This window comes from Sciurus carolinensis, chromosome 4, assembly GCF_902686445.1.
Source record: "Sciurus carolinensis chromosome 4, mSciCar1.2, whole genome shotgun sequence".
In the NCBI taxonomy this organism is placed as follows: domain Eukaryota; kingdom Metazoa; phylum Chordata; class Mammalia; order Rodentia; family Sciuridae; genus Sciurus; species Sciurus carolinensis.
In genome coordinates, this window is record NC_062216.1 from 159,539,356 (window position 1) to 159,564,221 (window position 24,866).

Here is a 24,866-nt window from a genome sequence, read left to right on the forward strand (position 1 = left end):
AATAGAAGTCATTAAAAACCTACCAGGACCAGACGGATTCTCAGCCGAGTTCTACAAGACCTTCAAAGAAGATCTCATTCCAAAACTTCTCAAAGTATTCCAGGAAATTGAAAAAGAGGGTACCCTACTGAACTCATTCTATGAAGCTAATATCACCCTCATACCCGAACCAGACAAAGACACATCAAGGAAAGAAAATTTTAGACAAATATCCTTGATGAATATAGATGCAAAGATCCTTAACAAAATATTGGCAAACCATATCCAAAAACATATTAAGAAAATCATGCACCATGATCAAGAGGGGTTCATCCCTGGAATGTAAGGATGGTTTAACATCTGTAAATCAATAAACTTAATCCATCATGTCAATAGACTTAAGGATAAGAATCATATGATTATTTCAATTGATGCAGGAAAAGCGTTCGACAAAATACAACACCCCTTCATGCTCAAAACACTAGAAAAAATAGGGATAGTGGGAACATACCTGAACATTGTAAAGGCTATTTATGCTAAGCCCATGGCCAACATCATTCTTAATGGAGAAAAACTAAAACCATTCCCTTTAAAAACGGGAACAAGACAGGGATGTCCTCTTTCACCACTTCTATTCAACATTGTCCTCAAAACTCTAGTCAGAACAATTAGGCAGACTAAAGAAATTAAAGGGATACGAATAGGAAAAGAGGAACTGAAGCTGTCACTATTTGCTGATGACATGATTCTCTATTTAGAGGATCCAAAAAACTCCTCCAGAAAACTCCTAGACCTCATCAATGAATTCAGCAAAATAGCAGGCTATAAAATCAACATGCATAAATCTAAAGCATTTTTATATGCAAGCGACGAAACAGCTGAAAGGGAAATGAGGAAAACAACTCCATTTGCAATAGCCTCAAAAAAAAAAAAAAAAAAAAAAAAACTTGGGCATCAATCTAACCAAAGAGGTAAAAGATCTCTACAATGAAAACGACAAAACATTGAAGAAAGAAATTGAGGAAGACCTTAGAAGATGGAAAAATCTCCCATGTTCTTGGATAGGCAGAATTAATATTGTCAAAATGACCATACTACCAAAAGTGCTACACAGATTCAATGCAATTCCAATTAAAATCCCAATGATGTACCTTACAGAAATAGAGCAAGCAATCATGAAATTCATCTGGAAGAATAAGAAACCCAGAATAGCTAAAGCAATCCTTAGCAGGAAGAATGAAGTAGGGGGTATTGCAACACCAGAACTTCAACTATACTACAAAGCAATTGTAACAAAAACAGCATGGTATTGGCACCAAAATAGACAGGTAGATCAATGGTACAGAATAGAGGACACGGACACAAACCCAAATAAATACAATTTTCTCATACTAGACAAAAGTGCCAAAAATATGCAATGGAGAAAAGACAGCCTCTTCAACAAATGGTGCTGGGAAAACTGGAAAGCCATATGCAACAGAATGAAACTAAACCCCTATCTCTCACCCTGCACAAAAATCAACTCACAATGACCTTGAAATCAGACCCTGCATCTTATAAAAGAAAAAGTAGGTCCAAATCTTCAACTTGTTGGCTTAGGATCAGAATTCCTTAACAGGACTCCCATAGCAGAAGAAATAAAAGCAAGAATCAATAACTGGGATATATTCAAACTAAATAGCTTTCTCTCAGCAAAGGAAACGATCAGCAATGCGAAGAGAGAGCCTACAGAGTGGGAGAATATCTTTGCCACTCATACTTCAGATAGAGCACTAATTTCCAGAATATATAAAGAACCCATAAAACTCTACACCAAGAATACAAATAACCCAATCAACAAATGGGCTAAGGATATGAACAGACGCTTCACAGAAGAAGATCTACAAGCAATCAACAAACATATGAAAAAATGTTCACCATCTTTGGTAATAAGAGAAATGCAAATCAAAACTACACTAAGATTCCATCTCACCCCAATTAGAATGGCGATTTTCAAGAATACAAGCAACAATAGGTGTTGGCCAGGATGTGGGGGAAAAGGTACACTCATACATTGCTGGTGGGGATGCAAATTAGTGCAGCCACTCTGGAAAGCAGTGTGGAGATTCCTTAGAAAACTTGGAATGGACCCACCATTTGACCCAGCTATCCCACTCCTCGGCCTATACCCAAAGGACTTAAAATCAGCATACTACAGAGATACAGCCACATCAATGTTCATAGCTGCTCAATTCACAATAGCCAGATGGTGGAACCAACCTAGATGCCCTTCAATTGATGAATGGATAAAGAAACTGTGGTATATATATACAATGGAATATTACTCAGCTATAAAGAATAATAAAATTATGGCATTTGAGGCAAATGGATGAAATTGGAGAATATCATGCTAAGTGAGATAAGCCAATCTCAAAAAGCCAAAGGATGAATGATCTCGCTGATAAGTGGATGATGACACATAATGGGAGGTGGGAGGGGGGCAAGAATGGAGGAAGGAGGGACTGTATAGAGGGAAAAGAGCGGTGGGAGGGGTGGGGGGAAGAAAAAAATAACAGAATGAATCAAACACCATTACCCTATGTAAATGTATGATTATGCAAATGGTATGCTGTTACTCCAAACAGAAACAACATGTATCCCATTTGTTTACAATAAAAATAAATTAAAAAAAAAAAGAATAGGGACATGGATAACGATTAATCACCTCTCATGGGTGCAGGTAGGAGGGAATGGGAAAGGACCTAGGAATCGAAAGGGAGGAGGGAAGATGTGGGGTGGGGAGGTTAAGAGGTAGTGTTGAATGACTTAAATTTGTGTACATTCGCGCAAATACCAGGAACTCTGTCACCAGACAAGAACCCACCTTCTGGGATCTAACCGCCTCCCACTAAGCCCCGCCTCTTAAAGGTTCCATATCTCCCAGTCCTGCACATCAAGGACCAGGCCTCCCTCACATGAACTTCCGGAGGACAAACCACAGTCAAACCACGGCACTAGGGAATGAAGCCGAGGTGTCCCCTTGGGTGTTCATGAGGGGTAAAGTAGAAAGTCCAAGAGGGATCAAAATGAAAACAAGTCAGGCCAGAATGGGTTATCCCAGTGTGCTCCGAGGAGTGTTCACCAACATCATGCGACAGAATGATTCACTGGGAGCCCCTGTGCTAATGTCCTCAAGCGGAGTTCTCCACTGTGAGACTTCTCAGGACCTCTAAAGAGATGTCATGCCTTGTCTCTCGGAGGGTGAGAGCGTTTGCAGGGCTACATATCCCATGGGACCATGCTCCTCAGAACATTCTTTGGAAAATGCTGAAATAAAAGCAGCATTTAGAAAGGCATGTTCCTTGGGAACTAGAAATGAAAACTGTGAGGCCCGACGAACATGTCTTTCTCTTAGCAAGGAAAGAGGAGAAACAGAGAAGATGCACAGACAGCGGACAAAAAGAAGGAGGCGTTCAACTGGAAGAAGAAGGAAAGCAGAGTCTTGGAGAGACACGAGCGGACAGAGGCCTCTGGATGACCAGCCAGCCAAAGGGTCACCACATGCAGGAGGTGTGGTCACTTCTGTCATCACCGCGGTCACTGTCATCAGCAGAGATGCTGACCAGCCCTGCGGGCTCACTACTTTGCAGACCCTGTATTATGTCTTCCATTGATATGATGTTATTTTATTCCCATTTTACAGACGAGGAAATAGAGCAAGTGAATTTGCCCAGAGTCAGGCTTATAAAGCTTATAAGTGGCACACATGGACTTAATCCTGTGCCTTACCCAGAGCCCATGTCCTTGTGACTGCAAAGCTCTACTTTGAGCTGTGTTCAGTGGGTGGGGGGGATCTGGAATTTCATTACATAATACAAAAGGGGCATGGTACAGGAGGCAAAGGAAAAGGCAAAACAGACCCACCAACCACAGCACTTTGGATATTTGACTGCAGGGAGCCAAACAGCTACGGGGCCAATCTCCACAGCACACCCAGCTGTTGAGATACCGTCATATTCTCTTTCTCTCATCTTACTGTTTACTATCCCTACTTAACTTATGACACAAATTCTGTACCAGGTTCTTTGGGGCTTATCCAATGTATTACACTTGCTGGTAAAGTGAACATAGGACGTTTTCTGCATGTGAAGCACTTTCAACCTGAACACTATGACTACTGTACCCACGATAAAACGCCCAGAGATTTCCACAGCTGCCAGTTCTCTTGAGTAGGGAAGCTCTCAGAACAGTTTCCTAGAACAGATTCCAAAAACATGAATCACGACTCAATTAAGTCATTTGTGGCTCAGAAACATACTCAATGCTAGCATTTACCCACGTCTTATTCAAAAGCTAATCTCTATGCTTAAAATGACGCAAATAGTAAACCATCCCATTTTGGAGAGAGAGGGGAAATAAAACCAGGTCTGCAAACATAGTCCAGGATATGAAAACCTTGCACATTGAGTAGCTTGGATTTGTAGCAATGGTAAAAAGGAGAAAAAGAAAGAAAGAAAGTTTCCGTTTGAATGCTACAAATACAAGCTGGGGGACTCTGCAGGCAAAGTTCCTGTAGACAGACTGACACTTCTGATTGACTTCCTTGCGTCAAATAAAGGACTGCTATAGACTGGCCAGGTTAGAATGGAGAGACAGCATGCTGCTCCTAAATTTCTCTAATTACCTGATTAATGGTGAGGGTAGGACTTTGTTCTCCTTGGTCCAGTAGAGCTGTGAGCAGAGAATGCAAATCGCGACTGACCCAGGGCTACTGCCCTTCACGCTGGTTGCTTCCGTTGCTTCTAAGATCTCATTGGAAATCTCAAAGGACTAGAGAGCCCCAAGGCCTCTATTAAGTTTCCAGAAGAACATCCCTCCCCTCCCCGCACCCCCCTTTGCTTGCGTTGACTTTGGATGGCTCGGGTTTCTTCCTCTCCTGCGCGGAGCAGCTGGGAACCCAGGCGTCGCGCTGGCAGTCAGGCAGCCACTGAAACACTTCCAGATGTGCTCGCAGGGCGGGCCAGCTCGGATGGGACAGACTTCCCCTCAACATCATCCCACAGTCTGCTTGCAAATCGTATCTAAAACATGGCTGTTCTAGAGAAAAAGAATCAAACCCAGAGAAGAGCAAATGCGTGGAGAGTGAATTTCTACTACACGATGGATCTAAGATGAACTTTGAAAGAGAAGGGAACAATAAGTCCAAGCTGGTTTGGGGAGTCTTCGCAGCCTCTCCCTGCTCCTGAAATCTCCTGTTCATTGAAATGCTGTCCTCTGCAAATCAAAACCCAGACAACAACTATGGTCTCGGTCTACCAAGGCATGATAATGTCAGAAGTTTCAAGATGGAGTGTCTTGTGCCTGAACTTTAAGAGGAACCAGTTAGGGATTTGACATCAATGACAATCTGTGCTGTTCTATATTTCTGCCATTGATTCTCAGGAATCCAGGAAATGGTACCCAGCACACTTTGCCTGGGATTGTAGAACTGATTCCGCAGCGATCCCTCTCCTCTTCCTAGATCCTACAAGGAACTAAAGTTCCCCACTCTCTGCTTCCTCTAACAGAAACGGGATATAAGACACACTGTAATTTTAAATGTTCCTAGTAGCCACCTTAAGAAAAGTGCAAAGAAATAAAATTGATTTTAATAATGTATTTTATTTTATACAAGATAAGCAAAATATCATTTTATCACACAATCAATATAAAATATTATTAACAAGATTTCACTTTTTAAATATTTATTTGTTCATTTATTTTTGGGGGTACTAGGGCTTGAACTCAAGGGGCTCCTGACCACTGAGCCACATCCCCAGCATTATTTTGTATTTTATTTAGAGACAGGGTCTCACTGAGTTGCTTAGCACCTTGCTTTTGTTGAGGTTGGCTTTGAACTCATGCTCCTCCTACCTCAGCCTCCTGAACATTTCATTTTTTTTATTGTCTTTGAAATCTGGTGTGTATTTTATTTTAATTTTTGTATGTTCTATTTTGAGACAGAGTCTTGCAGAGTTGCTTAAAGCCTTGCTAAATTTCTGAGGCTGACTTTGAACTTTGTGATCCTCCTGCCTCAGGCTCCCGAGTCTCTGGTGTGCACTTTATGCTTACAGTAAATCTCAATTCAAGCCCTAAATTTTATTAGAAATGCTTGATATGTATTTAGATTTCATAAAATTTACAGTTTAAAAAGTAGATTTACATATTTGGGTTGTTTCAAATACTCTTAAAATTTTTCCAGCAACTGAATGGAATATTAGTTTTTCAATCAAAATTAATCAAAATTTAGTAAAATTTAAAATTCAGTTCTTCAGTTGCACTAGTCACATATGAAGTACTCATTAATGGATGTGGCCAGTGGCAATTAGCTTGAATAATGCAGTTCCTAAGGATTTAGTGGGGTTTTCTCAGACCTAAACTTGGAAACTGGGAGTATCTTGGATATTTTCCACTTGCACAGAATTTTAAACTTTTCCAAAGCATTTTCACACCTCTACTTCATTTTATTCTCGTAACATTTCTGTTTGGTAAATTGAACTTTGCCCCAATTTTCAGATGAGCAAACTGAGGCTTTGAACAAGTGAATGTCCAAGTTCCAAAGCAAGTTAGTGATGAAACCAGGACTGGAATTCCTGGCACTTCTCAGCCATTTCCTTCCTGAAGCCTATTTCAAACACTAGGACTTTGGGTTATGACAGTAGAGTCAACTCCTGCAGCACGCTGTTGCCATATGTGTAGAATTATTCATCTCCCTAGCAGCATTTCCTTACAAATTCCCACCTGAAGCCCTCCCACACTCAAGCTAGCGTGTCCTCTTACTTTGGAGCAGGCTTGACATTACGCTATCACTCCTCTTTCTTTACTCCCAGCAAGTTGAACCCAGGGACGCTTTACCACTGGGCCACATACCCAGTCCTTTTTATTTTTTATTTTGAGACAGGGTCTCACTAAGTTGCTTAGGGCCTCACAAGTTGCTGAGTCTGGCTTTGAACTTGTGATCCTCTTGCATCAGCTTCCTGAGTGTTTCAGTCAACAGTGGACCATATGTATGACAATGGCCCCAAAAGATTATAAAGGAGTTGAAGAAGTTCCTATCCTTGAAGAATTCCTGTCCCACCTTTCATTTTTACTTTTCTGTATTAAGATGTACAAATACTATCATGTTACAACAGACCACAGTATTTATACAATAACATGCTCTGCAGGCTTAAAGCCTAGTCCATTGTACACATGTACAACTTTATCCCTTCATTCATCAATGGACATGTGAGGTTGTCTCCACATCCGTGCTACTGTGAATGATTCTACAATTAATACAGGCATTCAGATATCCCTTTGAAGACTGGGGATGTGACTCAGTGGCAGAGTGCTTGCCTAACAAGCACAAGACCCTTCTGGGTTTGATCCCCAGCACTGCAAACACAACAAAACAGGTATCTCTTTGAGATACTGATTTCATTTCCTTTGGATATATACTCAGAAGTAGGGTTACTGGAGCATATGGTAGTTCTGATTTTAACTGTTCTCCATACTATTTTCCACCTTGGTTATGCCAATTTTACTATTGTCATTGAATAAAGAAGGCCCAAGATGTGAACTAGGGAAAAGATTTGTAATAGAAAGTTATTATCAACTTTTAATTAAAAAGTTCAAATTTATTAAGTGATGTAGAAACACTGCTGGTGGCCTACTTAATAACTTTTCTCTGTTTCTTCCCTTCTAATAGAAACACTATTTGGGGCAGCAATATGCATAGTTAAAATACCTCCTTAGATGTCCTTCAGTTAGGCTGAGCAGAAGTCTGCTGTCTGGGACTTCCTAAAAAGAGCTGTTTGGTGTATTTTGTTCTTTCTTCCTGTCTGAAAAACAGTCTTGATGGTGGAGGTAGAATAACCACCTTGCGGCTCCAAAATCAAAGTCCACATTGTGTTGCTCACTGGCCACAGCAGCTGTGGGCAGAGACTGCAGAGCTGAATCAGGCAGAGTCCTAGCAGGACAGATGGTTCACTGCACCAGGGCCTGGTGGAGATAGATGTCTTAAAAGGCACTGTTTGAAAAGGGTGCTCAGCCATAGGAACACATGGTTAAGAGATGTAGCAACACTCAGAGGTTAGAAATAGCTGGGAGTCAATAAGAGCACCAGTTCTGAAGACAGGAGGAGACAGTGGTTTCCAGGAATGAGGGAGAGTGTATAACAAGAGCAGCCCTCCTATTGGCATAAAGCCTACTGGTGATCTGCACAAAAGGGACCAGGGAATAACTACCCTAACTTCCCGATCTCCTGTTGGTGATGCCTTCTACTGGCCAAACACAGCTGGAAATAAAAGAAGGGCAAAAGAACTGGAGTGATATAATCCATTGAGGTCAGTCTCTCAGGATACTGAACAGGTTAAAGAAGGACAGAGAGTAGATCTGTACAAGCAAATGGAGAATATCCTTGCACAATGTCAATAGGGTCCCCTGACAGATTCAGCATCCTGTTAGAACAGAAAATTTCCTTAACCTAGTGATGTGGTAACCATTGCAAAGTTGGAGCATAATGCATTTTTTGTGAGTTTACGGCGATGCTGGTGTAAACAAACCTACTGTGCTGCCCATCACGTAAAAGTACAGCAATACAATTAGGTACAGTACATGATATTTGTAATAAATGACTATATGGCTGGTTTGTGTGCTTACTACACTTTTTGTTATTTTAACATGTACTCCTTCCTTTTACCAAAAAAAAAAAAAAAAAAAGAAAGAAAAGAAAAGAAAAATTAACACTAAAACCACCCCAGGCAGGTCCTTCAGAGAGACTGCAGAAGAAGGCACTGTTATTAAAGAAGAGGACACCTCCAGGTGGGTCACTGCCCTGAAGACATTCCAGTGAGATAAGAGGCAATATTGACAATCCTGATCCTGTGCAGGTTTAGGCTAATGTGTGTGCTCGTGCCTTTGTTTTTAGCAAAAAAGTTAATATACAGGCTATTCCATGCAGCCCAATGGTGTAACAGGCTGTACCACCAGACTGGTACACTTACCACCAGGCTGTAAGTATACTCCATGATGTTTGTACCCCGACCAATTCACCTCACTGTGTATTTCTCAGAACACATCCTCTTTAAGTGACGTGTGACTCTGTGCACTTCACATGCATATTAAATGTGGCATCATTTGTTAACAAAACATGCATCTGAGTCATTATTTCTCCACGTTTATTTCTTACTTAGCTGAACATCAAACGTTCACCATTTCTTCTTGCCAACTGGGCCTGCCTTGGCTGAGTGTATTATTTTTAGATAAGGTCTTAGATAAAATCTATTAAGGTCACTAAAGATGGCTGGAAGGAAAGGAAGACAGTCTGTAGTGGTAGATGAATCACTACACTGGGTCAGGTTGATAAGCCTTTTATTGCCTTTATCTCCCACAGTGGGGCTCCAAGATCCTACATGATCACACATACAAGGCACACGGTACAACAGCAGCCTCAATTCCCTCTTTTGCCTGGTGGGGTTCAGCTTCAGGTCATCTCCTGGCTGGCTTGAGTTTCAGCACTCTGGGCTCTTCCCTGTCCCCCCCTGAGCTGCAGCAATGGCTACTGCCCCGAGTCCTGGCACCTGGGTTCCCTCCCTCCCTCCCACACACTGCAACTGCTTTTCTTCCTTGGCTCTTGTGCCCAGGTCCTCATTCTGGTGACTGGGCTAGCTTCCACCTGGCCTAGAGCCCTGCCTAGCTCTTGTCACTGCTCCCCCGTGCTCTGGCTGCAGTTCTAGCAAGACCCATGGCTGAAGCCCTGCAATCCATGAACTGCCAGCCTCTCAGACCCCATCTGCTTCCCTTGTCTCAAGAACAGTGCCTGCCCAGGCTCTCCGCTCTTGAGTCCTGCCCACCTGCTAGCACTCCCGAAACCTCTTCTCAGACCTCTGCCAAGAAGCCCTTGGCCTGAGTCCTCCACTGAGATTAAGGTATTCCTTGAATGTTTCAGTTTACACTCAGCTAAAAACAGCACGGTCTGCCACCTCTGGCCCCAGGCCTCGCTCTTTTGCTGACTCCTCAGTGCCCTCTAACTCAGAGGAAGGGAAGCAATAGTCATATAATGATGATGATAAAAGTAAAGCTAAATGCTGACTACATGATGGCAGCGGTCCGTGCTCTGCCTGACAGCAGCAGAAGAATGAAGAGTAGACCTTGTGTCTTCTCAGTACTTCCTTATTTGTTACTCATTTTGGACTCTCTCTGTCTTTTGTTCCTCCACTGAAAGTGTTTTAATTTAGACCAATAAAAAACCTCCTAATTTGCAAATCCAACAGACACTTCTTCATCCTCTTACCTGAACTCTCTATGGCTTCTGGCTTTGAAAACCACTTCCGCCTCTATAAAACCCCCTTTCCCTGTGGTTTCTTTGACATGCCAGCTCTCACCCAGTTCCCTTTTGACCTCTCTCGCTACTCGTTCTCCATTTCCTTCACATGTACCTCCTCCTTCCCATCTTTACCTTTCACATGATGGCTTCTTCAGGGCACTATGCTTCCTCCCTCTTCTCTTCCCTGTCCACACTCTCCTCCTCGGTGATTATTTCCATTCCTGTAGTTTCAAAGATGGAAGGCAGCTCTCTGGAAAATTGGGAACCCATTTACTATCCTCACTTAAGGAAAGATGAATCAGTTGCTTTGGCAAAATATCTTTCCCTTTGGATTAAGTATTTTGTCCCAGAGTGAACTGTGTCACCCCAAAAGATATGCTGTATTCCTAACCCCCAGTATCTGGGAACTTATTTGGATATAGTGTCTTTGCAGATCAAATTAAGATGAGGTCATAGGGTAGGGACTAATCCAGTATAATTAGTGAATTTAGAAAAGAGACAAAGACACACAGCGAAAGCATCATGTGATGATGGAGGCAGAGATTGGAGTGATTATTGACAAGCCAAGGATCACCAAGGACGAATGGCCACCTCCAGAGGCTAGAAATAGGCAAGGAAGCATTCTCTCCTACAGGTTTTAGAGGCGTCATGGTCCTGCTGACACCTTGATCTTGGAGTCCCATTTTCCAGGACTCTGAGATAATACATTTCTACTGCTTTACTCCACTGGGTCTGTGGTCTTCTGACACAGCAGTCCCAGGACCGCAGCACACACTCCCTCCATTGTCCTGCAGCTCCTAATCTAAGCGATTAGCTCAAATCTGCAATCTGTTTTGTGTTCAGAATATTTTGCCTTCATCTTTCCCCTAGTTCATGGGTTCTCTGGCTTTCAAATATCATACACCATTTTTCTAAAAACTTGAATATTAATATTAGGTTTGCAACTTGAATTTTTTCCTTAGTCTTCTGCTGCAGGGCATTAGAAAGAAGCCCAATTATTTAAGCACTGCAGTCTCAGAATAAAATACAGTTCTTTAAAGTAAATATTTTTGGGTTTTATGGAACTCACTGTTTTATTCCACTTTTCCAGTTTTCAGACCCATAAAAACTTTATCAAACACTTTAGAGTCTATATTATATATGCCTTGAAGAAAAATATTAATACATAAATATAGAAGACATCTTTTCTTTGTTCCAGACATTTCCCCTTCCATTTCCAAAGTTTTTGGACACAATGTAAAATTTGACAAATTTTTTAACCTGCAAGAGGGATAATTTTAGGGACTGGGAGGTGTAACTCAGTGGTAGAGCATTTACCTCACATATGCAAGGTCCTGGTCCCTCAGCACCAGAGAGAGAGAGAGAGAGAGAGAGAGAGAGAGAGAGAGAGAGAGAGAGAGAGAGAGAGAGAGAAGGGGGGGGGCAGAATATTTAGGAAGCAGAGGCTGGAAAAGATAGGAAAAATGCCCTTTTTGTGGGGTGGGGGCTACTAGAGATTTAACTCAGGGGATGCTTATCACTGAGCCACATCTCCAGCCCTTTTTATTTTTGAGGCAGTGTCTCTCTAGAACTCGAGATCCTCCTGCTTCTGCCTCCAGAGGTGCTGAGATCACAGGCCATGGAAGGCAGCAAGAAAAATGCCTGAAGAGAGCATTATCTCTGGAAGCAAAGCTTAGGTGGATGAGAAGGTGGGGAGGTATCTTAAGTTTGAGGGAGCTGGGGGAGTGAGTTCAGCATATGGAATTGAAAATGATGTGAGGAAAAAGGAATTTCCCAAAATTAGCTGTCCATCGTGAAGGCTCCCTTCAGTGTCTCCTTGAGAATTGAGGTAGAGATTTAATGCTCCCCTCATCCTCCGCTGCTGCACTTTTATCTCTTTTCATGTTTCTTTCTTTCTTTTGGTGCCAGAGATTGAACCCAGGGTACTTTACCACTGAGCCACATCCCCAACACCTCCCCGCCTTTTTTTTTTTTTTTTTTTTTTTTTTTGCGGTACTGGGGCTTGAACTCAGGGCCCTGGGTTTGTGAGGCAAGCACTCTACCAGCTGAGCTATCTCCCCAGCCCCCAAACTCCTTTTTAAATATTTTATTTAGAGACAGAATCTCGCTAAATTGCTTAGGTCTTCGCTAAATCGCTGACTCGTGATCCTCTTGCCTCAGACTTCCAAGCCGCTGGGATTACAGGAGTTCGCCACCGCGCCCGGCTCAATTTATTTTTTAAAATAAATTTTACTGTATATGTGTAAGGTATCCAACGCGATGTTTTTCAGATACATTTAGATAGTAAAAGTTTATCTTAGTGAAACAAATAAATATAGCATTTATGTGTGTGTATGTCAAGAATCCCACATATAATTTCCTTAAGCTAGTAGACGTATATCTTTGTGATAAGGTGTGGGACCAAATCACAAGGCAGCTGGGCTGTTCCAAGGTCATGATGTAACCACATCACCGCTCTCAGGCCGTTCTGCATACGGCTCAGGCTGGGAGCTCCGAACGTGGAAGTCCTGTGTTTGAGTGTTGACCCCAATCCTTTTCTGTATGTACCTTAAAGAATTTCTTTCCTGCCCCGTGCTTCCTTTACCCATCCACTAAGGGGAGATAACAATACGCATCTCACTGGACTGTTGGAAAGATGCTGACTTCATAGGCAGAAGGTAACTGAGGACGGTGCCTGGCTCTGTAAGTCCGTCAGCTGCAAGCTGGCAAGAAAAAAGAAATCTGCACATAATTTGTCACCTGCTAAACCTAACAAACCAAAACACCTTTTGTGGTTCGCCGTTCCCACATGTCTTGGCTTGGCAGCCCTCAAGCCCGACCTCGATGCCCTGGGCAGGCTTTGCAGCGACCTTCCCTCGGGTGCGCAGACCTGCAACTCCAGGCTGCAGGTTCCGAGAACCCGCATTCCCGGGCGTCCTCCTTCCTCAGCGAAGAGCTCCAGCACTTCGGACCCCTACACGAGCTTTTCCCCGGCTGTGTGCCACTGCTTGGAGGGTCTGACCCGCCTGCACAGCGCAGATGCTCAATTACAGAGGACGCGAAGGACAATATTGTAATTTCTCTCCAAAATACTCCAACAGGGGCGCGGGGCGAGAGCGGCAGCCTCGGGCGGCAGGACGGTCCTCGCATCCAAGGATGCGCAGCCGGGTGCCCAGCCGGCCACGTAGCCGCCGGCGGGGGGCGGGGCTCCGCACGCCTCGGGCCGGGCCCCGGGGCGCCCGCGGTCACGTGACGCCCCTCCCGCGCGCTCCGCTGGGGGCGGTCCCCGCCCTCCCCCGGAGCCGCGGCGCTGGAGCGGGCGCGGTGCACTGTGGGCAGAGGGGCGGGGGTTGGGAAGATGGCGGCTCCCAGCCTCCTCAACTGGAGGCGGGTTTCCTCCTTCACGGGGCCGGTCCCCCGCGCCCGGCACGGACACCGAGCCGTGGCCATCCGGGAGCTGATGATCATCTTTGGCGGGGGCAATGAGGGCATCGCGGACGAGCTGCACGTCTACAACACGGGTAGGCGCGGCGGCGGCTCTCCGGCCCCGCCTGCGGGAGCCGCGGAGGGGGAGGGGAGGCGAGGCGGCGGCCGCGGCCCTGACAGCTGTCACCGCCGGGTCACCGCTTCCCTGGCCGGGCGGCCGGGGCCCGCAGCGTCCTGGACCGCAGCTCCGCTTCCCGGGGCCCGCGGGGCGGGGCGGACCCCGAGCAGGGGCGCCGCTCCTCAGGCGGGTCGCCCCGACCCCCGCTCCCCCGCCCGGCCGGCGGACCTTGGCGAGGAGACGGCGTCCACCCGGCTGGGCCTCTGCGCCGGCCGCGCCCGCGGCGGGGGCCGAGGTGCCGCCGCTGTCAGGAAACTGAACCCCTCGGAAGCAGAGCGCCCGGGCCTGTGCCGCGTCGTCTTCCCACGTCCCCTCCTCAGGGGCCGAAGGGCGACAGGGAGCCTTCTGGTGCTCTGGTCCCCAGCTCCGCCCGAACCTGTCAGGAGCGCTACGGTTCCCGGGCGGTAGCCCCTGACCCGCGGGGAGGTGGCCGCTGGCGAGCCGGGCCTGGCCTCTGCGCGGCGGTGTGCGTGCGGCGCCTTCTGCACCGGTCCTCCCTCAGCAGGGTGTCCCCACCCGAGCCCCGCTGCAGGTCGCAGGTGCCGCTGGTCAGCGCTGGTCAGCGAGGCCCTGCCCTCGGCTCTCCGTGGAAGAGGAGGAAAGTTGGCATTTATTCTCTCCCACTTGCAAATACTCGGGCTGTCCGGAGGATCCTGTGCCCCTCGTGTAAGGCAAATTACAGAGTTTGGGGTTTATTTCATGATCGACAACTTTTCGTGGACCAAACAGCTGAATCACAGTGGCCACCTAAAGTTTAACCGAACAGTAGAGTAGGGAACTCGTTTTCATCGCCTCCTCCTCTGAACGACTCGGTGTGTAAGGTTAAAAAGCTCTCGATTTAGTATGGTGTGAAAACTCCGCCGGGTCACGGCTGAGAACAGATTAGACCCAACTTGTATCTTGTTCTGACAGTTGTCCAGAATCAGCATTAAATTTACCAAATCTTTCACAACTTCAGATTTTTATTTGTAAAATGCAGATGATGTTCTCCCCGCAGGGTTTCTTTAAGAATTAAAGGATATAGATCAGAGTTTTTCAGCAACATCACCGTTCGCATTTTGGACCAGATGATCCTTTGCTGTGGGGTCCTGTTATGTACATTGTAAGATGTTTGACAGCATCGCTGGCCTCTGTCCACTACTTGGCAGTAACATTTCCACTTCCAGTTACGACAACTAAATTGTTTCCAGACATTGCCAAGGCACTATCCCCTGGGGGACCGAATCATCTCCAGTTGAGAACCACTGATACAGATGATATATATGAAGTATATACTCATAGAATGTGATAACCGTTGTTTGTTATAATTGATTTTAATTTTATTTTGGCAACTAGTTACAAATCAGTGGTTCCTACCAGCTGTTAGAGGAGACATCCCTCCAGGCTGTGCAGCCCATGGATTTGTCTGTGATGGTACCAGAATATTAGTATTTGGGGGAATGGTTGAATATGGAAGATACAGCAATGAGTTATATGAGTTACAAGTAAGTGTATTTAAGATTTATTATTTCGGTCTAAAGTTTTAATACTGATACTGCTCATAATCCACCAAAAGATTGCAAAATATTTCATTAGCATACTTAAAATAGCATTAGCTTCATAGTTTATAACTTGAAAGAAAATGTTTCCACTTCATTTAAAAGCCAGTTTCTAGTCTAAGTTTTTTCCCATGCCCAGTGTGACATTTGTAACCTTAAGCTAAATGTTTTAGCATTACTTGCATGTGTTACATGTCTGGGTTTCTGTATCTTAGTGTAATAGTTTTTCATTTTTAACCTGTAACAGAATCACCTGAAGGATTTGTGAAAACAGATTGCTGGGCCCTGCCCCCAATAGTTTCCAAGTCAATATCATCTCTAATGGGGCCTGAGTTTTTGCATTTCTGCCAAGTTCTCAGCTGATGTTGCTGGTTTCCAGACTATATACTTCGAAATCTTGACTGCTTTGATGTCATACAAACGTTACCTCTCACACCAATAATTATTCCCCACCTTCCCCCCGCCCCCACAATATGTGGAAAAGAGGAGTTTCAGTTCATATATTCTTTTCTAAATTTGACTCCTGTATTAAACCAGCTCATATCCCTCTTGACACTTCTTGATTCGTGCTTGTTTCCAAGGCCATTATTATGAGGTTATCTGCTTGTTGGCAGATGTAGGTGAATTATGCTTATTTACCAGCAACCCATTTCAGACAAAGAAGCTTTATAGCCAGAGTGTAGTTTTGGGGGTTTGGTTTGTGAAATCAGCTTTATGTTAATTTGGAGGTTAAAATACCTACCACTCATGGATTACCTAATATCTGAAAGTAAGTAAATACATAAATTAAAAATTACATTTAATCTTAAAGGTATATATAATAATTTTTAAGTTGGAAAATATTATTATTATAAGCTTAATATACTATTGTAGAAATCTGTGTAGATAGATTTAAATTTTTTAAAAATTTTATTCATTTATTTATATGTGGTGCTGAGAATCAAACCCAGTGCCTCACACATGCTAGGCAAGTGCTTTACCATTGAGCCACAACCCCAACCACTAGACAAAAGATTAATCAGAATTTCTATTAGAGCATATATGTTAATTATAGAAGTTATTTGTTATTTCTCATTTGTCCCGAAAGTAACTTACTGAAAACTTCTGATGGGATTTGGATTAAAATTGATTGGTGTGATGCACTGTTGACATTATAAGAATAGGAATGTTTTCCTGATTTTACCTCAGTGTGTTTTTGGTCTTTTTTAGGCAAGTCGATGGTTATGGAAAAAAGTGAAACCCCACCCCCCTTCCTCTGGTTTACCTCCTTGTCCTAGGCTGGGACATAGTTTTTCTTTATATGGTAACAAATGCTATTTGTTTGGTGGTCTGGCAAATGAAAGTGAAGATTCAAACAACAACGTTCCCAGGTATGCGGACTCTTTTTTTAGACCAAATGCTTATTTTATGATTTAGATGAGGAACATTTGATTTCTTCCATCTTTATTATAAGGGATAAAGCTTAACTTTTTTTGTTTAAACCTAACAATGAACAAATTTTTGTGTATTTGTGTTTTCCTTAGTGTCTGGAGTTTATCTGTTTTCAAACTATGTGTTCTCCAACTCAGAAATTATCTTACTAAATTTATATTAATATAACTGCTCGTATCAATATATTTTTATATCTTCAGTTATAATGTATGTTTGCTAGGTCATTAGTGATAACCAAAAGAAATAGATGGTTGTATTAAAATTATGTTTCTCTGGGAATTTAGTGACAAAAATATGACTTAAAATCATTTCCACATTTCATAGGAGAAACTCTTAAAATTGGTTCACATTGGCAAATACTTTCCTTTTTCTAAACACAAGTAATCACTATCTCTTTTCTTTTATAGTGTTAGTGTATAAGCCTTGCTTTTCCTTATTTGGTTAAATTCCTAAATTAAAAATTTTTTCATAATACTGTGAATGAATTTGATTTTTAACTTTTTTTGTTATTGCTAGTATATGGAAATATACTATTGGCTTTGTTGACTTTGTATCCTGTAACCTTGCTGAATTAATTTCTTTTTAATCATTTTCATGGATTTCAGTTTTTCTTTTTAATATTGAGATCAGAAGTTCTTTATATATATAAAAAATAAAGTATATGTTTTATTTCATATACTCCAAATATTTTTCTAGGTCTTCTCTTTGCCTATTTAATTAAAAGTTTTCATTTTTGTTTTATCAAATTTGGCAGTATTTTACTTTCTTATTTTCTTATTTAGCTTTCTTATTTTGTATCTTCCTTAAAAAGACTCTCATTCCCCAAAACATAAAACATAATTGTTTCTGTCATTTCTTCTAATACATTCACAGTTTTGTTTTTTACATTTAGAACATTGGCTGGGAATATAGCTCAATGGTAGAACACTTCCTACCATGTGTGAGGCCCTGGGTTCCATCCCCAGTACCACATTAAAAAACCAAATTAATACATTTGGAATATACTTTGGTTACTAGTGTAAGGCTTTTCCCTCTTTTTCCTAATTGATTTCCAGTTCTTCTAACACTATTTACTACATAAGCCATTTTTAAAATTTAAAGTTTCATCTCTATCATGCCTTAATTTTTATATAAATGGTTCATTTCTGGGCATTCTACAGACTGTGCTTTGTGGGCCAACTTGGCCTGCTGGCCTATTTTTATTCATAAAGTTTTATTGGAAGATAGCCATGCCCATTCATTTGCTTATTATCTTTGGTTGCTTTTGTATTAAAATAGAAGAGTTGGGGTAGTTGTAACAGACTTTATGGCCCACAAAGTCTAAAATATTTATTATCTAGCCTTGTTTAGAGGAAGTTTGTTGACTTTTGCTTTAAACTTCATTCTGTGTCATTAATTTGTTTACTTTTATATCATTAATTGCTTTGTTTTCTGGGATATACCTTTGGTGAGGAAATTTTCTTTTACTTTTTCCTTTTTTTTTTTTTAGTACTGTGGGTTTGAACCTAGGGGTGTGTTACCACTGTGCTATATTCCTAATCCTTTTTCTAAATTTTACAAATTTTGATACAGGATCTCACTAAGTTGCTGAGGCTGGCCTCAAATTTGGAATTCTCCTGTTTCAACCTTCCCAATTACTGGGATTACAGGTGTGTGCCACCTGTGCAGACTAAGGACTTTTTCTTATATTACTAGTACTAGTTAGCCCCCAAAATCTTTTTTTTTGGGGGGGGTCCTGGGGATTGAACTCAGGGGCACTCAACCACTGAGCCACATCCCCAGCCCTATTTTGTATTTTATTTAGAGACAGGGTCTCACTGAGTTGCTTAACACCTCACTTTTGCTGAGTCTGCCTTTGAACTCTTGATCCTCCTGAGTCGCTGGGATCCCCCCATCCTTTTAACCAAAATTGGATATTAAGATAAATTCATCTCATTTATGGTGATGAGTTTACTGTTTCTCTCTTTTTATCCATGAATTTCATGAATTATATTAAGTTCTGAAACATGAGTCACATTTATGTTCCTAGTTAAAACTCCTTGTATTGTTACAGAATTTGTTTCAGTTTGCCAACTTCACATTGCTTATTTAAATATATATATGTATGTATGTATTATATATATATATATATATTTATATATACATACTCATATACTCATTGATTTTTGCCTATGCTGTCTTTATTTGGGGAGTGAGTGCTATGTCTATTTGTGTGATTGGTCATTATCTTCATTTTTAGAATTTCCTTAACAAAATTTGATCTTTTTCTGTGATACCTACCAAAAAACTTTTTTTCAGTTTGACCTTTTTCTTTTATTTCTTTCTTTTTTTTTTTTCCCTTGGTACAAGGAAATGAACCAAGGGATGCTTTGCCCCTGAGCTACCTTGCTATCTTTTAAATTTTTTTCAATTTTTCAATTTTTTTCAACTGTGACTCACTAAATTGCTGACTAGTGTTGAACTTGCAATCCTCCTGCCTCAGCCTTCCCAGTGACTTGAGATTACAGGCATGTGCCACCATACCTGGCTTTGACCTTCTTCTTTCAACACAGTTTATGGTGGGTTTTTCTGTAAACCTTAATGCTTAAATGCTTTCTGTGTACTATGCTTTGCTTGTTTTTCCCTTTTTAAATTTTTTCTTGATTTACTTTGTTTCTTTCACTCTTTCCCTCTAGTGATTTAAAAATTATACATGCTACTTCTGTGCTTCCCTTAATTCTGTGCTTCCGTCAGTTGCTTAGAAATTAACACACATTTTAAACCAAAAACGTCTTATCACCTCTGGGAATAAATTTCTGTCTTACCATTAGTATTCTTTTGCCTACCACCTTTTGCTATATGTTCAATATATTCTTGACTCTATTATAGTGATGTTAAGAAATTAGCTTTTTAGTAATTTTTTTTTTCCATTACTGGGATTAAACCCTGGGGTACTTTATCACTGAGCTACATCCCCAGCAAACCCCCACCCCTTTTTTTTTTTTTTTAATTTTGAGACAGGGTCTTACAAAGATGCCCAGGTTAGCCTCAAACTTGAGATCCTCTTGCCTGGGTTGCTAGGATTGCAGGTTGCACCACTGTGCCCAGCTTTTTTGGTAAATCTTTCTTAGTGACTATTTAGATCGCACAACCACAATTAAGAACACAATTTAAAAGTAACCATAACTTACTCGTGTTTTTGCTCTACCATTCCTCTTATCCCTCTCTTGAATTTCTTTTTCCTAGTTAACATTCAGAATCATTTTCTCCCAAAACAAACAATTGCATGGCTAAACTTTGAAGTTTTAAATGTCTTAAAATGTTTTTCTTTTGCCCTCATTCTTGAGTAAAACCTTGATAGGAAATAGATCCCTACTAAAGTCATTTTGCAGAAAACTTTGAAAACATCCATATCACAAATAAGTTTAATGCCAGTGTCTAAAGTAAAGAAGCTACTTGGACATTGCTATGACATTACAGTGGGGGAGAAAGTTGCAAGGTATGTTGTATGCCTTATCATATGTCAACATCCAGAGAGAATGGTGTCTTGTAGGTATTTGCCCAAATATTGTAAATAGTATTTATTCTGGTTATCTATTGCTGTGTGATAAACTGCCCCGAAATTTAGTGCTGCAGAATAACAGATATTTGATTATGCTCATGAACCCTGTGGATCAGAAATTCAGACAAGTCCCAGAAGGGAAGGCTGGACTCTCAAATGGGAAAGTTTGAGTGGTTACTCCCATATCTGATACCTCAACTGAGATAGCTGAGGAACATGCTGAAAGTGCTGTCATCCCGCACACCTGTGTGTGACCTCTTCAGATGGTGGTTTTTTGGAACTAGGCTTTTTACATGATGATTCAGGGTTCTGGAGCAGTGTTTAAGTGAAACTATATTGACCTGTGGAGAATCAAGGGCAGAAGTCATAGACACCACCTTCTGATGGGAAGAGTATCAGAGAATTTGGGTCTGTCTTTTAAAGACACCACCATTGTCACTGATACTGTCACTGTTGGCTAAATGATATTTTGCTCTCTTCTGTTCTTTGCTAAGCTCTGAAAGAGCACTTGGTACATAGTAGTATTTTGTAAACGTGTGTTGAATGAATGATCTGGAGTTTCTGCCTCTTATATGAACTTAGTGTTAAAAACCATCCTCTGAAGAGGCCACAGATATGCAGGATGACAGTACCTTCAGTGTGTCCTTCAGCCATCCCAGATGAAGCATCAGACATGGGAAAACCATTCAAACCTTCCCATTTGAGGGTCCAGCAATCCTTCCTCTGTTCCTGTTTCTTTTTTTAATTTTTGTTTTTGGTTGTAGATGGACACAATACCTTTATTTTATTTATATTTGTGTGGTGCTGAGGATGGAACCTAGTGCCTCACACATGCTAGGCAAGTGCTGTACAGCTGAGCCACAACCCCAACCCCCCTATGCTTTGTTTCTAATATGAATTTTTACATATATTATCTTTATGAATAGAAACAAAAAAACAGATAAAATATATGTATTACCTAATGTGTTCTCTTTTTTTTCATTATATGCAGATATTTAAATGATTTCTATGAATTGGAGCTGCAGCATGGTTCTGGTGTTGTTGGATGGAGCATTCCAGTCACTAAAGGGGTTGTGCCTTCTCCAAGAGAATCCCACACAGCTGTTATATATTGCAAAAAAGATTCTGGAACTCCTAAAATGTATGTTTTTGGCGGAATGTGTGGCGCTCGCCTGGATGACCTGTGGCAGCTTGACTTAGGTAAGCTTAACTTGCTTCACGCTCAGGGATTGGTTATGATTATAAAGTCAAATTTTAAAATATCTTGAAAATATTTTTGATTATAGTATTTACTGAGTTGCATTAAAATTATAGCCTGTACTTGTAGTCTCAGATACAGCTGAGACTACAGGTCAGGTTTAGTGAAGTTGATTTGTGATAGTAACTCTTCTGCATCCCCTTAAGTAGTGTCACCAGAGGTCCTGGTTTGCCTGGTATGGTCCTGCTTTATGTTTACTGTCCTATGTAATTGTCAGTAGTACCCCCTTTCACACTGAAAAGTGTCCAGTTGGGGATGACAATTCTATATGGCTATCTTATCTATGGGAAATGTAGCATTAGCTACCCTTAGGTAGCTCTTTCTAAATGGACTCTAGGAATGAATGATTGGAGGGCAAGTATGTCTCTCACCTTTGACTATAAAGTACACTACATACACTATAAAGTGCACAATGTACTTTTACCTTAAAAGGTTAAAAACACTAATATTTTTCTTAATTTAGAATTGGGTGATACTCTTAAGTATACCTCTCCATTACAAATGCTAACGTTCACGCATAAATAGATTTCTGTCTGGCAATTTATGTCAACTGAAAATGTTGTTTTAAGATGAAGTTCAGATAACTGTGGTGAAACATTTTTGCTTCATTTTGATAAGTACTTATTTTGTTATATTTTTAAAAATTATCAAATTGAGGTAATTTGCTATTATTAGATCAAGTTGCTAATATACTTATTTTTACTTTTAGAAACTATGTCATGGTCAAAACCAGAAACTAAAGGGACAGTTCCACTTCCACGAAGCCTTCACACAGCCAGTGTTATAGGAAACAAGTAAGGATTTTTTGTGTTGTTTTTGCTTTTTTAAAAAAACAACTTAAGATGTACACAAAAGTGATAGCACTAGTTTCTTGGACATATATTACTGAACTTAACAATGTTTGTGCTTTCTGAAACTAAAGAAATTTACCTGCAGAAGCTAAGATACCTATGTGTTATTTTCTTATCATATTGCCTCTTATATGTCTTTGTCATTTTCTTATCATCCTGCCTCTTATACCTCTTTACCTTCCTCTCAATTCCTCGTCTAGTGTAGGCACTACCCGAGTGTAAGCCAGGATGTTGTCAACTGATAGGTTCTTTGTGGATGGTTTGGCACACTTACCTCACTGTTTCTTTTGACATATTTTTAGTACTTCTTTGTTTGTATTCAGGCACGTACAATCATTGTCTCAGTAGTTATGTTTGGATGGCAGTATGGAATTATAGTTAGAATGCAGGCTTTGTAACTAGATTGCCTAAATTCAAGCCTCAGCTTTGGTACCTGCCCTTTGTGATCTGGGGCAAAAAAACTTAATTCATCTGTACCTCAATTTCTTCAAGCATACAATGCAGATTAAAGTAAAACTTCACAAGGTTTTAATGAAGGTTAAGTGAATTAATACATAAAAATGCTTAGAACAGTGCCCGGTACATTCAGAGCACTTGGTAAATATTAACTGTTATAAGTGTCCTTATTTATGTAACACTGGGCCATGATTAGGAGTACTATTTAAGTAAAACTTAATGATGTATTTACTAGTATGGGGATTTTACCTTAAATGTAATGTTTCAGGACACTACTAGTTGTAATTTAGAACCTCACTAATTTACAGAATTGAAAACTTGGGACTAAGTAGGTTAATTGAAAAAGCTATTAAGATCTGAGTAGTCTGAAGTTCAGTATTTAGCAAGAGTATTTTTTAAAAAACAGCCAGTGCTGCACATGCCTGCAGTCCCAGAGACCCAGGAGGCTGAGGCAGGAGGATTGCAAGTTTGAGGCCAATGTGGACAACTTGGTGAGACCCTGTCTCAAAATAAAAAATAAAGAGTGGGAAATGTGACTCAGTGGTACAGCTCTCTTGGGCTTAATCCCCAATACCACAAAAATAAATACATACATACATACTTCAAAACCAAACAGAACCGTCTTCACAGTTAAACAAAATCTTATACAGTGCAATTTTCCATTGGTATTCCAGCATATAAAATAGATAAAAAGTAGAGTTTCCCTGATTGGCACAAGGTCTCATGATTCCTAAACTCTGCCTGATGAGCTTATCTTCTTTAGCAGCTATTAGGCTTTTCTCAAGAACCTCTAGGATTCTGAAGGACATAGTTTAATTTTTTTTTGTTTTTTGTTTTTTGTTTTCTGGTATTGGGGATTGAACCCTGGTTCACTTTACCACTGAGCCAATTACCTAGTCTTTTTTATTCTTTTTTTCAATTTTGAGACAGCGTCTTACTAAGTTGCTGAGGATCTTGTTAAGTTGGTGAGGCTGGCCTCAAACTTGTAATTCTCCTGCCTCAGCCTCTGAGTAACTAAGAATAAAGGTGTGCACCACTGTGCCTCGCAGTCCTGAAACTGAGTCAGCAAATAAATTTTAAGTTCATTCTTAGCATTTCAAATCCAACAAGTGAAATTAAACCAACTACTTTCTGTTCTTGGTTTTTTTTTTTTTTTTTTGATTGTTGTTCAGAATGTACATTTTTGGTGGATGGGTTCCACATAAGGGGGAAAATATTGAGACTTCACCTCATGATTGTGAATGGAGATGTACCAGTTCATTTTCTTACCTAAATCTAGGTGAGTCTTTCAAGAGTTACTCATTGATAAGATTTATTAATAAAAGAATTTGTGAAATTTGTTGTTTAAGAACAATAGATCAGTTATGGATATGCCTATGGTTTTAGATACAGCAGAGTGGACCACTCTAGTATCAGATTCTCAGGAAGATAAAAAAAATTCAAGACCAAGACCAAGAGCTGGACACTGTGCTGTTGCAATTGGCACTCGATTATATTTTTGGAGTGGAAGAGATGGCTACAAAAAAGCACTGAATAGTCAAGTTTGCTGCAAGGATCTTTGGTATCTTGATACTGGTAGGTAAGAGTATTTAGCAAATAAAATCTTTCCTTTAGGTGAATACTCAAATAATGTTTGGTCTTTTAAGACTTAATCTAAATGACACTGCCTCTTTTCTATAATTAAAAATGAATTGAGAGAAATAATTGGTGTAGATATTTCCAACATCAAAAGAGTATATTAATTCCTCTCTCCTCGAGTGTAGGTTGGGCTTAGGGTCTCCTTTCCAAAGGATAGAGTATGGAAGGGGTAAAAATAGTAGCCTCATGAGGAAGCCTAAAAGCACTACCTTACTGAAGTGATCAAGGTTAATAGCACTATTGATAAGTCATATTGATATATTTACC

At 41.0% G+C, this 24,866-nt stretch overlaps 2 protein-coding genes across 8 annotated transcripts in view; one reads left to right on the top strand and one right to left on the bottom strand.

Annotated features, from left to right (window-relative positions):
- Glt8d2 (glycosyltransferase 8 domain containing 2) overlaps nucleotides 1-4,853 on the bottom strand; it is a 36,829-nt gene extending 31,976 nt beyond the window's left edge. Inside the window, exons 1-2 of one of the 6 annotated variants that reach the window (XM_047550713.1) lie at nucleotides 4,643-4,853; nucleotides 4,146-4,212 (exon numbers count right to left, since the gene is read on the bottom strand). The gene's annotated coding sequence lies outside the window, so the exon portion shown is untranslated. Of the gene's footprint in view, nucleotides 1-4,141; nucleotides 4,213-4,642 lie in introns of all 6 variants that reach the window. The other 5 variants (XM_047550712.1, XM_047550715.1, XM_047550716.1 and 2 more) reach the window with 5 other exon arrangements.
- An 8,771-nt stretch (nucleotides 4,854-13,624) lies between these two features.
- The window catches only part of Hcfc2 (host cell factor C2), a 34,049-nt gene continuing 22,807 nt past the window's right edge, over nucleotides 13,625-24,866 (top strand). For both annotated transcript variants that reach the window (XM_047551129.1, XM_047551130.1), the window contains exons 1-7: nucleotides 13,625-13,803; nucleotides 15,222-15,370; nucleotides 16,634-16,794; nucleotides 21,388-21,596; nucleotides 22,364-22,448; nucleotides 24,134-24,240; nucleotides 24,348-24,536. In XM_047551129.1, coding sequence (XP_047407085.1) covers nucleotides 13,641-13,803; nucleotides 15,222-15,370; nucleotides 16,634-16,794; nucleotides 21,388-21,596; nucleotides 22,364-22,448; nucleotides 24,134-24,240; nucleotides 24,348-24,536 — 1,063 coding nt within the window. In that variant the 5' untranslated portion in view covers nucleotides 13,625-13,640. The remainder of the gene's footprint in view (nucleotides 13,804-15,221; nucleotides 15,371-16,633; nucleotides 16,795-21,387; nucleotides 21,597-22,363; nucleotides 22,449-24,133; nucleotides 24,241-24,347; nucleotides 24,537-24,866) is intronic.